The sequence below is a fragment of the Hypomesus nipponensis genome, chromosome 9 (genome assembly GCF_054491055.1).
Source record: "Hypomesus nipponensis isolate SF chromosome 9, ASM5449105v1, whole genome shotgun sequence".
NCBI lineage: Eukaryota > Metazoa > Chordata > Actinopteri > Osmeriformes > Osmeridae > Hypomesus > Hypomesus nipponensis.
Window position 1 is genome coordinate 3,940,497 of NC_140369.1, and position 14,504 is coordinate 3,955,000.

Sequence of the window (14,504 nt, forward strand, 5' to 3'; positions counted from 1 at the left end):
GGTAGGGCAGGGCAGTGTAGGGCAGGATAGAGTAGGACAAGTAGGGCAGGATGGGGCAAGGTTGAGACAGGATGGTGCAGTGAACAGATACCTGCAACCATACACCTCTTAGACGCCACGTCATGTCTCCCTACCGGTCTCTCTCTGACCTCAGTCTCTCTACACTCCAGCACAGACCCCACACACTCTTGGACTCCGGCCAGGAGGTCGATGTCAGGCAGGTCAGGTGAAGGTTGTCTTCCACGCGATGTGCTTGAGTAGTTCTTGGCTGAGGTAGTTTGTCAAGATCAAAGTTCTGACAAAGCTGTGTCGTGAACGTGGGCAAGGCTGTTGGCCAGAATCTCAGGCCGGGGGAGAGAATCTGAGAATTTGATTGGATTCTCGGGCGGAATTCTGACTTGTGATTTGTTAGCTGAACTCAAACGTTTACATGAATCTTGCCATGATGCTAATAGAAGATTTATGTGGGAGTTTGAGCAGTTTGAAAGCAAACTGTAAGTCAGGATTCCCCCATGATGCTGTAGGCTACTGAACACTGCACCATCACAATAAGAACAATAGGTCCATCCCCTGGTTTGTCCCCTGGAAACAAACACCGGTCCAGGGCTTTCTCATGCATCCATACAATCCTCCTATAGATTGGAGATATCATTTTACGTTTCATCTCCTTACATTAAAAAATAGTGCAATTCTTTTCAACATTTATATAAATAACTCTTTTAAAGTTTGTTTTAAGTTTCCATATATGTGTGTATATACGTACATATCTACGGTATATTGACACATTTCTACATATGCACAGGGATGCTGTATATGCGTTTGGAGCACATAGTAGAACAGTTTCAGTTGGCACCCCAACACTTCGCCATTAACTTTTTTTTCTAGCGCAGACAAAAACATATTTTCTCTTTAGAATCCATTGGTTTACAAAAATACCCCTGCTCTCCCTGTCATCTACCAAACTGCAAAGACATTTCTGGGTTTCCATATATAGCAACAGTCTGGAAGCTTGTGCAAACATCTCTTGAGAACAGGTCAGCAATGTAAAAATCGGATCAAATCTATGCCCAGGATGGCCCAGACAGGACTAAATGTTTCTGGACATTGAAGGAAATTAATTCAGAGAGTAAGTGATGAACACTTCGGATGCTAATATAGATAACGCTAGCATGACCCACACCTCAGGCTGGTTCGGGTCGGACTGTCTGTATCATCTCATCTTTGTCAGGTTCAGGTTGAACCGGTATGAACCAGACCACACCAGAACAGTCCAGATGGTCCCGACAGTCCTTGCTCTCTGTTGAGTGAGGGAAACCAGCCACATGCAGCTGGTAGCAAGCGCAATATTACAAAAGATAAACCTAAATACTTAGGAAGAGAACGGTCTGCGATGATTTTTTTTTTTTTCGTTTTCTCCATGTGTGGCCATAGAAATGAAGCTGAGAGCACTGAGACGGTAAATAAGCAGGAAAATGTGTTTACAAAGTCAGTCAGGCTGAGGGGGGAGGGAGGGGGTGTCAGAGTGGGAGGGGGGGGGGGAAAGGGGGTGCAGTTCAGTTCTCTGTGCTCTTGCGCCCCCCCCATCCCCAACCCCCCCGCTTCCCCCCTTCCCACCTCAACCCTGACATCAGCTGCTCTCTCAGCCCTGGGTCAGCTGACGCATGGAAGAGCAGGAAGCAGGAAGTGTGTGTGTGTGCGCTGTGTTGGAGAGACGCACGCGAGCGCGTCACACCTGCTGGGGCTTCTGCTTCTCCTTGGAGTTGCGAGCGTTCCTGCTCTCCAGGCTGCCCGGGGGGGGGCTGATGTCGGGCAGGAGCCCCTGCAGCAGTGAGGGGGGGTGCGGAGGCCCGCCAGTCTGATGGGGATGAGGGGGCATGGAGGAAGGGTGGTAGTAGTGACCGATCACCTCGCTGTAGGTGGGCGGGGCCCCGTGCACCCGCGCACCCTGACCGCCGAAGGCTGCGGTGGTCGCCATCACTCCGCCGCCCCCGCCCGGGTGCAGGTGGGGCGGGGCCTGGGTGCAGTGGGAGGAGTCCAGGAGGTGGCTGTCGTAGACGGTGCGGTTGGGCGGAGCCCGGACTGACTCGCGGTTGAGCTCCAGCTGCTGCTCTGGGTCTCGGAGCTGCAGGGTGCAGGGGCCCTGGTACGGCGGGGGCTCCTCGCCGTCCGACAGGGAGATGGTGGGGGGCAGGTCGATCAGGCTCTGGGGCAGGTAGGGGTAGGTGGGCTGGAAGCGGCCCAGCTCGCGCTGCAGGTAGGAGGGCACCCGCTCGGGGGGGCGGGGCGTGAACGCCTGCTGCTGTGGGGGGGGGGGGTGCAGATTAGAGGTGGCATCACTTTGGCACGTGTCTCAGCCTCGATGCCAGTCGTGAGACGCGTGATGCGTCTGAAATAAACGTGTGAAGTGAAAGATGGGAGGTTTTTACTTTTCTTACCTCACTTTGTCCACTAGAGGGTCCTGCACCTTCTGACGACCACAGACCTCCCTCCTGAGAGAGAGAGCGAGAGAGAGAGAGAGAGAGAGAGAGAGAGAGAGAGAGAGAGAGAGAGAGAGAGAGAGAGAGAGAGAGAGAGAGAGAGAGAAAACATTTATTTGCAAAGTTGGTGTGGCATTTCAGTGAATGACCACCAGGTGGCTTTCTCTGGCTGGCTGTGTCTGGCTGTCTATCTGAGATTCAGCAGGGGCTAATTTGCACAGGGCACCTGGGAGAATCCTATATTGTATGTGTGTGTGTGTGTGTGTGTGCGTGTGTGTGTTTCATCTCTGGTGAGTCATTTTGTGTGAGTCACGGTGATTCAGAAGACAGCAGTGAGGTCATATGGTTCTAGAACTGTGCCAGTCAGGTGCCAGACATTATGTCTGCCACACACAAAGCAGTTGAACTAGCCAATAGGAAGTGGCTAAAAGCTAAATATAGCTGAGCCAGCCAATGGAAGGTGGTCTACAGCAGAGCTAGCCAATAGGAGGTGGGGTTTAGCTAAGTATAACTGAGTTAGCCAATATGAGGTGGCAGACAGCTAAACATAGCTTAGCTAGCCAATGGAAGGCGGTCTACAGCGGAGCTAGCCAATAGAAAATGGCGTGTGTTGGCACCAGCCAATAGGAGGCAGCAGCATACTTACAGAAGCCAAAGGGAGGTGAGGTCGGCGCTGCGGGCCGTGCCGGGACAGCAGTGAGCGAGCGGAGCGCCGGTACCGGTTCAGTACACACGTGATCACCACCACCATCACCATCATCACCATGACAATCACCAGGATCTGGACAAACTCCAGCTGGGCTGCAGAAAGAAGGAAGGAGAGAGGTGTTGAGAAGAGGAGGAGGAGGATGAGGAGAAGAGGAGAGGAGAAGTGAGGGAATGAGGGGAGGAGAGGGAAGGGCAGGAGGAGAAGACAGGAGAAGAGAGAAGGAAAGGAGGAGGGGAGGATGGGATGAGCAAAGCTGTTTTGACTGATGACATCACCATTACCACCAACATCAAGTATGCTCAGACCAAGCCATTTAGTAAACATGGAATTCCTGTATGTTTGAGCGTGTGCATGTGTGTTTTCCTCTGTGTGTGTGTGTGTGTGTGTGTGTGTGGTATTGACCCAGACAGAGGGGTGTGTTTCAAAGTTCACTGCGTGGACTCGAGACAGAGAGGTCAGAGCAGCATGCCCTACACCATCCCTACCTCCCACACACACACACACATACACACAGAGACACACACACTAGCAAGTACACAGAGCCATTTAGAGTCCTAAAAATGTAATAGATACTCAAGGAGAGTACAAGATAATAACACCACTATGGACAGGAGAAATGACACACATTCTCACTTTAGACACACACACAACCACACAACCACACACACACAACCACACACACACAGCTTTCTTCTCACACCATGTGGGAGACAGATATGTTCATGGCCAGATCCAGTCTGTGAGAGAGGCTTGCCTCGAGCTCCATTCTAAACTGCCCCTCCCCCCTCCCACTTCTCTTTCTTCCTTTCTTTATCTCTCTCTTTCTCCTTCTCTCTCTCTTCCTTTCTTTATCTCTCTCTTTCTCCTTCTCTCTCTCTTCCTTTCTTTATCTCTCTCTTTCTCCTTCTCTCTCTTCCTTTCTTTATCTCTCTCTTTCTCCTTCTCTCCCTCTTCCTTTCTTTATCTCTCTCTTTCTCCGTCTCTCTCTTCACCTCCATGACCAGACAGGGTTGATAAAAGTGCTTTCCAACATTCCTGGCATGTTACACACCTATATTACACAACCCTGTTTGACCTGGTCTACATAAACACACTAGCTCTCTACTTCTATTTGTAAATGCACACACACACTTCAGGCAGCACAGGCACGTGCGAACACAACCTATATATCAACAGCAGCACACAGATTACACGTCCTCCTCAACCACAGAACCCCGCACAGAACCCCACACAGAACCCCACAGCAGTTCTCATGACTCAGAGAGAACACAGAACCTCAGGAAGTGCTCCTGCGCAGACTCTAACCTCCATCGGACCACAACACATGTCTCCCAGGAAGAACAACAAAGAGAGAGAGAGAGGGAGAGAGAGAGGAAGAAGAAGAGAGAAGAAGGCAGAATGAAAAGGAGAAGAAAGAAGAAAGAAGAAGTAGAGAGTAGAGAGAAGAAGAGAGCTGAAGAGAGGAGGAGGGCTGGGGGGGGGTAACTCACCCGGGCATTCTGTCTGCTCACAGTTGTGCTGTTGCTGGCTGTTTCCTGACAGAGGATGCATGGTACGTGATAAGTTCTCTCTACTCAGCACAAACCTATCTGCCTCCGTGGACACACACGTACTGAGGCTCTCTCCTGCCTGCTGCCCTGTCCCCTGGTCTGTGTCACACACACACACACACACGTACACAAAGCAACAGCTGACTACCCCCACTCACTAAAAACAACAATGGGGGGAGGGGAGAGAGAGACAGACAGAAGGAGACAGGGAGAGAGGGGGAGAGAGGGGGAGTGGTGGGAAGTCTAGACCAGCTCAACCAGATGGGTCACAGAGAGATGGAAGGAATACTGATGAGCGAGAGAGAGAAAGAGTGAGAGGGAGAGAGAGTCAGGCAGACAGAGATTTTGAATTCTCATGAATGTTTAATCTAAACAATTCAGGCCAATAAAGCATATTGGGTAAAGAGAGAAAGAGAGAGAGAGAAAGAGAGAGAGAGAGAGAGAGAGAGAGAGAGAGAGAGAGAAAGAGAGAGAGAGAGAGAGAGAAAGAGAGAGACAGAGAGAGAGAGAGATAGATAGATAGATAGATAGATAGAAATACAGAGGGACAGAGGCCCAGACAGAATGATGGTTTGAGACAAAGAGAGAGTGAGACAGACGAAGGGAGAGGTGGGCAAAGAGATGAGCGAGAGATGAGTTGCTAAAACAACAACGTTTTAAGAGTTCTCCTTCTGAACATTCATTCTCATAATCAGATGGGTCAGATGGCTGAGGGTTTAGGGAATCGGGCTATTAATCAGAAGGTCGCTGATTCGACTTCCAGCCGTGTCAAATGACGTGTCCTTGGGTATGGCACTTCACCCTACTTGCCTCAGGGGGAATGTCCCTGTACTTACTGTAAGTCGCTCTGGATAAGAGCATCTGCTAAATGACTAAATGTAAATGTAAATAATGAATGAATATAACCCAATATGTATTGTGTCTATCAGACAAATAGACCGTGTGAGGTCCTCTGGTTACCTGGCTCTTGTTGAGAAACATACCACACTGGTTCAGTTGATTTCCTGCTATGACACCACAACACACACACGTACTCACACAAAAGTACGCACACAAAAACCTCAGACATTATTTCCTGCAAACAAACTGCGGAACAACAGTGGTGTTGCTAGGTGTGTGTGGTCAGCTCTGGAGTGTGTGTGTGTGTGTGTGTGTGTGTGTAGCACTTGGGTAAATACATGTTCTGTGCCAACGACTGTCCCAACCCACTGTCTGGAACGGCCAGCCTCTTTCAGCTGGCACGCAGCCCTGAGGCACACACACAGACACACAGACACACACACACACACACACACACACACGCAAAGCAGGCAGACTTAGGGGAGAAGGGGGCTGCATCATAGCAGACTATATCTCTCTACCTCCCTGATTTATCTTTCTTTCTCTCTCTTTCAAACACGCAGCCTCTCTCTCTTTTTCTGGAACACTGCTCTTAAGCTCAAACACTCCCTGCTCCCTCTTCCTCACCCCCCCTCGTCCCTTCATCCCCTCCCCCCTCCTTCCCTCCTCCCCTGTCCTGCTCCACTCGCCTGGGAGCACGCTGTGTCCTGTATGACAGACAGGCGGACAGACAGACAGACAGACAGACAGACAGACAGGCAGACAGGCAGACAGGAAGACAGGCAGACAGACAGGCATACTCCTGACCGACCAGCTGTAGAGACAGACCTCAAGACTAAAGCAACCAGAAAACAAAATGCGGAAAACACACACACATAAACACACATACACATATTCACACACACACACACACACACACACACACACAGCTCCGAAAGAGCACAGAGCCAGCTGACAGGAAGTTGTGTCAAGGGAACAGAAGGGTGTATGTGTGTGTGTGTGTGTGTGTGTGTGTGTGTGGTTTGGGGAACAGACCAAGACCCCCATCAGCTCCAAAAGGAGAAGTCGAGGAGGTCAACAGACAGGGAGAGAGAGGAGAGACAGGGAGAGGGAGAGACAGGGAGAGAGAGGAGAAACAGGGAGAGAGAGGAGAGACAGGGAGAGAGGAGAGACAGGGAGAGAGGAGAGACAGAGAGAGAGAGGAGAGACAGGGAGAGGGAGAGAGGGAGAGAGAGGAGAGACAGGGAGAGAGAGGAGAGACAGGGAGAGAGAGGAGAGACAGGGAGAGAGAGTAGAGACAGGGAGAGCAGTAGAGAGGGGGAGGGGAGGCAAAGACAGAAAAGATGAAAGAGTGAGAGAAAGACAGAGGGAAAATGTGAGTAAGAGGGGAAAAGAGAGGAAGGCATTGGAAGGACAAAGAGTGAGAGCTAGAGACAGACAGAGAGAGAGAGAGAGAGAGAGAGAGAGAGAGAGAGAGAGAGAGAGAGAGAGAGAGAGAGATAGAGACGGAGACAGAGACAGAGACAGAGAGGAACAGAGAAACAGGAAGGGAGGGACAAAGAGAAAGAGCTGCATGAGGAAGTTAACCTTGCCCCCCCCTACCCCACCCCAGTCAGACAGGGTATGTGCGGTCAATGCTGAGCCAGACAGCTTTGAGCACGCAGGCACACAGAGAGAGGAAAGGAGGGAGGGAGGGGTGGATGGAGGAGGGGGGAGGGGGGAGGGGTGGATGGAGGAGGGGGAGGGAGGCTTCGCAGGACTTTCTCTCCCTCTGCAACAGTGACTCAACAGACTGTGAATTTAAAGTGGCCAGATTGGTGTGTGTGTGTGTGTGTGTGTGTGTGTGTGTACGTGTGTGTGTGCGTCTGTGAAAGACAGAGTGTGCATGTGTGCCAGGGGTGGGTTCGAGGTCAAAGGCTCACAAAAATGTGCTAGATAATTTCCATGAGAAAGAATGTGGGCGGAGTCCGACAGCAAGACCCAGCAGTAGTAGTGTGATGATGCTGGTGGTGTAAGGGGGGGGGGGGATTGGGGGGGCAAGGGCATTGGGTGGTGAGGAGGAGAAGGGGGAGGGGGGGTGGGGTTACACATCACCCAACAAGTGTGGGAACTTTGGGCCTGGACCCTCCCACTGCCAGTGTGGGAGGAGGGGGGAGGACAGAGAGCTCTCCCTGCTATCCTGCCCTGTACTGCCAGGAGGAACACAGGGAGCAGAGCCCCCTCCCCGGGCTGGTCCTGACAGAACCAAAGCCCCACAATGCCTCACGACTGCACTCAGTCAGTCTGGCCTGACCGCTTTACAGGAACACCACTAAACTAATAATGACCTACTGGAGACATCCCATAAACTCCATGTAAACTAGACAGACTAGACCACTGGGAATGAGCAGGAACTACACTAACACCATGGGTTTGGAAGGCTTGATTCCATGAATTGTAATAAATATGCGAGACCGTCTAAATGAAATAGTTTGCAGAAGACATAGACTTTACTGGCAGCAAAGAAGCCTGTTTTAACCTGAGGGACAGCCAATGGGATAATAGACATTAATGTCGTTGATTATTATTAATATTATTATCATTGCATTGTTATTAATTGGTGTGATCTTCAACAACATAATTAATTTCATTTGTTTGTTTTATTTGTATTTTAATGCATTTATGTTAAATTAATACAAATATTAATTATGTTATTTATGTGCCAAGTAACAATTATTATTATTATTACAATAACTTGTGTTTCCATTACTAGTGTGTTATTTAGTTAGCTATAAGTTATTCAATGGATTTATAAATATAGACCATTGCTTGGAATAAAAACTTAATAGCATCAAAACAGCATTATAATTTTTTAACCTCCTGATAATAACTGTTTTGTTCTCCATGTTTGTTTTACTTTGGCAATATTTACACAATTATTTATAAGGTCAAGAACAGCTTTAGAGAGAGATGTAGAAAGAGAGAGCCAGACATATAGAGAGAATCCTGCCACCATAGACAGACAGAGCAAGTTGACCTGTGGTCCACCCTGTCTGAAACATATGAAAATCTAACCCTGTTATCAGCTGGTTGTCTCAGGCGTGTGTGCGTGTGCGTGTGGGTGTGTGTGTGTGTGTGTGTGCGTGTGGGTCTTTGTATGTGTGTGAGAAAGACAGGACGCTCATTATGATTCTAGCCAGCAGGAGCAAACCTAGTCCTGGATTCACACTCCTCACACCCCCAGCCCCCACCACTCACCACCTATTCATCTGCTGTCACCACGCACACAACACACACACACACAACATACACACACAACACACGACACACGACACACACACACATACTGGAGGGTGAGAGGCTGACTGGAGAGCAGAGATCAAGTCATCAGTGCCTGATCATCTCGGCTATGCAGCCCAGACACACACACACACACACACCTCTCACTGTCTGTCACTCTCACACACTAGGGCGTAGCTAGACAAAATGATCACCATCCAGTCTGAGAGAAGGCTGTGCTTTGTCTAGTCTTTCCTTGACAACACGCATGTCTGTCTGACACTATCTGTTTGTCTGACTTGTTGACTGCCTGTCTGTCTTTCTGTCTGACTGCCTGTCTATCTGTGTTTATTGAACAGAACTCCTGTCTACCTTCTGTTAAACCTGAATAACACGTTTTGCATTAGGGATTGTGTGTTTGTGTGTGTGCACATGGGGTGGAGGAAGTCTAGACAAAACAAATCCATACCAAATCCAAACAAGCCCAGCTTTCCAGCCTGGTTTAGATGAAGCACTGTCAGGTTAGAGTAAAGACATGGCGGAATGGATGGATGAATGCATGGATGGATACAGATGAATGAATTGTCTAGGTCAGGATTGTGTTGGGCAGGGCTGGGCCAGTCAGGATTGTGAAGTCTGGGCTAGTGTGGACAGTGCTGGGCTAGTGAGGACAGTGCTGGGCTAGTGTGGACAGTGCTGGGCTAGTGAGGACAGTGCTGGGCTAGTGTGGACAATGCTGGGCTAGTGAGGACAGTGCTGGGCTAGTGAGGACAGTGCTGGGCTAGTGAGGACAGTGCTGGCCTAGTGAGGACAGTACTGGGATAGTGAGGACAGTGCTGGGCTAGTGAGGACAGTGCTGGGCTAGTGTGGACAATGCTGGGCTAGTGAGGACAGTGCTGGGCTAGTGAGGACAGTGCTGGGATAGTAAGGACAGTGCTGGCCTAGTGAGGACAGTGCTGGGCTAGTGAGGACAGTGCTGGCCTAGTGAGGACAGTACTGGCCTAGTGAGGACAGTGCTGGGATAGTGAGGACAGTGCAGGCCTAGTGAGGACAGTGCTGGGCTAGTGAGGACAGTACTGGGTTAGTGAGGACAGTACTGGCCTAGTGAGGACAGTACTGGCCTAGTGAGGACAGTGCTGGGATAGTAAGGACAGTGCTGGCCTAGTGAGGACAGTGCTGGGCTAGTGAGGACAGTGCTGGCCTAGTGAGGACAGTACTGGCCTAGTGAGGACAGTGCTGGGATAGTGAGGACAGTGCAGGCCTAGTGAGGACAGTGCTGGGCTAGTGAGGACAGTACTGGGTTAGTGAGGACAGTACTGGCCTAGTGAGGACAGTGCTGGGCTAGTGTGGACAGTACTGGGCTAGTGAGGACAGTACTGGGCTAGTGAGGACAGTGCTGGGATAGTGAGGACAGTGCAGGCCTAGTGAGGACAGTGCTGGGCTAGTGAGGACAGTGCAGGCCTAGTGAGGACAGTGCTGGGCTAGTGAGGACAGTACTGGGTTAGTGAGGACAGTACTGGCCTAGTGAGGACAGTGCTGGCCTAGTGAGGACAGTACTGGCCTAGTGAGGACAGTGCTGGGATAGTGAGGACAGTGCAGGCCTAGTGAGGACAGTGCTGGGCTAGTGAGGACAGTGCCGGGCTAGTGAGGACAGTGCCGGGCTAGTGAGGACAGTGCTGGCCTAGTGAGGACAGTACTGGCCTAGTGAGGACAGTGCTGGGATAGTAAGGACAGTGCTGGCCTAGTGAGGACAGTGCTGGGCTAGTGAGGACAGTGCTGGCCTAGTGAGGACAGTACTGGCCTAGTGAGGACAGTGCTGGGATAGTGAGGACAGTGCAGGCCTAGTGAGGACAGTGCTGGGCTAGTGAGGACAGTACTGGGTTAGTGAGGACAGTACTGGCCTAGTGAGGACAGTGCTGGGCTAGTGTGGACAGTACTGGGCTAGTGAGGACAGTACTGGGCTAGTGAGGACAGTGCTGGGATAGTGAGGACAGTGCAGGCCTAGTGAGGACAGTGCTGGGCTAGTGAGGACAGTGCAGGCCTAGTGAGGACAGTACTGGCCTAGTGAGGACAGTACTGGCCTAGTGAGGACAGTGCTGGGATAGTGAGGACAGTGCTGGGATAGTGAGGACAGTGCAGGCCTAGTGAGGACAGTGCTGGGCTAGTGAGGACAGTGCTGGGCTAGTGAGGACAGTGCCGGGCTAGTGAGGACAGTGCTGGCCTAGTGAGGACAGTACTGGCCTAGTGAGGACAGTGCTGGGATAGTAAGGACAGTGCTGGCCTAGTGAGGACAGTGCTGGGCTAGTGAGGACAGTGCTGGCCTAGTGAGGACAGTACTGGCCTAGTGAGGACAGTGCTGGGATAGTGAGGACAGTGCAGGCCTAGTGAGGACAGTGCTGGGCTAGTGAGGACAGTACTGGGTTAGTGAGGACAGTACTGGCCTAGTGAGGACAGTGCTGGGCTAGTGTGGACAGTACTGGGCTAGTGAGGACAGTACTGGGCTAGTGAGGACAGTGCTGGGATAGTGAGGACAGTGCAGGCCTAGTGAGGACAGTGCTGGGCTAGTGAGGACAGTGCAGGCCTAGTGAGGACAGTGCTGGGCTAGTGAGGACAGTACTGGGTTAGTGAGGACAGTACTGGCCTAGTGAGGACAGTGCTGGCCTAGTGAGGACAGTACTGGCCTAGTGAGGACAGTGCTGGGATAGTGAGGACAGTGCTGGCCTAGTGAGGACAGTGCTGGGATAGTGAGGACAGTGCAGGCCTAGTGAGGACAGTGCTGGGCTAGTGAGGACAGTGCTGGGCTAGTGAGGACAGTGCCGGGCTAGTGAGGACAGTACTGGGTTAGTGAGGACAGTACTGGGCTGGGCTGACTCATAGGTGGAGGACTGAAAGGCCTCTGCAGCTCACCAGCTGTCTCCAGGTGCATGTTCACATTGTGTGTAGCGCTGCCAGCTGGCTCCACTTCCTGTCTGTCTGTACACACAACGACCCTTGGAGAGTTACACAACTGTGCGCACGCAAGCAATCACACACACACACACAAACACACACACACAAAACTCACACAAACCATGTTGTGCTGGGAAGTCTCAGTTAAAATAACGGTCTTACGACCACATTAAAGAGCCTCTCTCTGTTGCTCATTACTGAGGACACCAGTCATTAGTGCAGCAGTTACAACATGGATGCAGAATGTGTGTGTGCATGTGGGGAGAGAGAGAGAGAGAGAGAGAGAGAGAGAGAGAGAGAGAGAGAGAGAGAGAGACAGAGAGAGAGAGAGAGAGAGAGATGTGAGTGTATGGGAGAGGGAGTGTGTGTGTATGTGTGTGTGTGTGTGTGTGTGTGTGTATATACAAAACGTATAAACTGTTTCAAGGGAGACAGTTTCACACAAACTCATTCTCAAACCAAAAGGTTGATGCAGTGTGCTGGCTAATGCAGTTTCACAAGACCCAAGTCGGTCCTAAGTCGAATGTATTATAGAGTTCCACACAGACTAGAACCGTGTAACAGACTACAGAGTTCTGGTCTAGAACTCTAAAACAGATGACAGGGTTCCAGCCAGACTAGAACCATGTAACAGATTATAGGATTCCAGACTAAAACCATGTAACAACAGATATAAGGGGTTCCATTCTCGAACTCTAAAACAGATGACAGGGTTCCAGTCAGACTCAGAGCAGACAGTGGAGGGGCTGTGATGTCATTAGACAGAGACGGGTCGAGGTGTGGCCTGCTGTCCCTGGGGACCGTCTGACGGCGGACTCTGTATGACTAATAGTCACGCAAGCCACCAGAGATGACTGATGATGTCACGGCGCCTTGGAACGTTTGCATAGAGGCACTCCGTGTTGCACGACCCCTGTGCATCGGTCTGCCAACAGACAATGAGAGAGCGAGAAGTGTGTTCATGCAAATCAGGGGACGTCACAGCTGTTTCCTATAGGGCCACAGACACAGAGACAAACTCCTTGTTGTGTATGCGCGCGTGTGTGTGTGTGTGTGTGTAATTTAGGAGAGAAAGTGTCAAGTGCTTCTGCTGCGCTTGTGTCCAACACACACACACACCCCCTCATTGAGCAGTGTTACTCACATGAGAGCTTGGTCTGCCTGACTAGAGAGGTACTCTGAGGGCTAGTCTAGACATGTAGCAACAATGAGAGACGAGAAGAGAAGATGAGAGGGGAGGAGTGGAGAGGAGAGGGGTGGAGAGGGGTGGAGAGGAGAGGGGTGGAGAGGAGAGGGGTGGAGAGGAGAGGGGTGGAGAGGAGAGGAGAGGGGTGGAGAGGGGTGGAGAGGAGAGGGGTGGAGAGGAGAGGAGAGGGGTGGAGAGGAGAGGGGTGGAGAGGAGAGGAGAGGGGTGGAGAGGAGAGGAGAGGGGTGGAGAGGAGAGGAGAGGAGAGGGGTGGAGAGGAGAGGGGTGGAGAGGAGAGGGGTGGAGAGGAGAGGGGTGGAGAGGAGAGGGGTGGAGAGGAGAGGGGTGGAGAGGAGAGGGGTGGAGAGGAGAGGGGTGGAGAGGAGAGGGGTGGAGAGGAGAGGGGTGGAGAGGAGAGGAGAGGGGTGGAGAGGGGTGGAGAGGAGAGGGGTGGAGAGGAGAGGGGTGGAGAGGAGAGGGGTGGAGAGGAGAGGAGAGGGGTGGAGAGGAGAGGGGTGGAGAGGAGATGGGTGGAGAGGAGAGGGGTGGAGAGGAGAGGAGATGGGTGGAGAGGAGAGGAGATGGGTGGAGAGGAGAGGAGAGGGGTGGAGAGATCACCCACCATCTTCCCTGACTTCTACACCACTGAACAACCACCAGCAACAGACAGGGCTGTGATGAAGGACAGGCAGGTGAGCGTCTCCTGTTCCACCTCCACAGAACCACAGGAGGCTGGTAATCCACCCTGCCCCCCCCACTTCACAGGGAAACCTACATGACCACCCCGCCCCCCTACACACACACACACACACACACACACACACACTCACACACACCCCAGAAGACGGTCCTCACCCTGGTTTAAATATTGGCTAAGCACAGACCAGACAGCCTAATGATGATTAAATGGAAATGGCTGGGTGTCTAGCAGCAGGGTGGGGGTCAGTCTAGGAAAGGGTGGGGGAGGTTGGGGGAGGGGGCTCTGTGGGAGGGGGGGGGGGGCGGGGGAGGGCGGGAGACTGGGGTAAATATTATGACAGTGTCTGTTGGGTATAGACAGGAAATGAGCATGGGAACCAAGACCCTCCACCCATTGCTGGTGGGTATCAAAGGTAAATGGAATTCTGTACCCCCAAACATGTCCAGTGGCTGTTCCTCACACACCAGAAAACATGTCCAGCTCTTGGGTGCACTGGCTCACACAGTGTGGGCTGGTGGTATCTGCTCTCTCCAAGCACCACGGCAAGGATGTATCTATGTATGAATATTCCTTTGATATATCTACGGATACATTTAAATCTAGGTGGATGCCCTCTTGTCCCAAGCACAATAATATTATAAAAATGTCCAATAAATTGTTTAAACTTTTTAAAAAGTAAAGCAGCTAGTGATTTTTCTATAAACATAAAAAAGAAGAAAGAGAGAGAGACAGAGAGATAGAGAAAGAGAGAGATAGAATGAGAGAGGGAGAGAGAGAGCAGGGGGGTTGGGGTTGATTTAAGGGTGTCCCTGTTGTTTTAGGGCAACAATACCAC

At 51.3% G+C, this 14,504-nt stretch overlaps 1 protein-coding gene across 2 annotated transcripts in view; it reads right to left on the bottom strand.

Annotated features, from left to right (window-relative positions):
- Nucleotides 1–1,607: 1,607 nt before the first annotated feature.
- Nucleotides 1,608–14,504, bottom strand: part of pmepa1 (prostate transmembrane protein, androgen induced 1) — an 18,370-nt gene continuing 5,473 nt past the window's right edge. The window contains exons 2-4 of one of the 2 annotated variants that reach the window (XM_084706397.1): nt 3,124–3,278; nt 2,436–2,489; nt 1,608–2,296 (exon numbers count right to left, since the gene is read on the bottom strand). In XM_084706397.1, the coding sequence (XP_084562523.1) occupies nt 1,727–2,296; nt 2,436–2,489; nt 3,124–3,278 (779 nt within the window). In that variant the 3' untranslated portion in view covers nt 1,608–1,726. Of the gene's footprint in view, nt 2,300–2,435; nt 2,490–3,123; nt 3,279–14,504 lie in introns of both variants that reach the window. The other variant, XM_084706396.1, reaches the window with a different exon arrangement.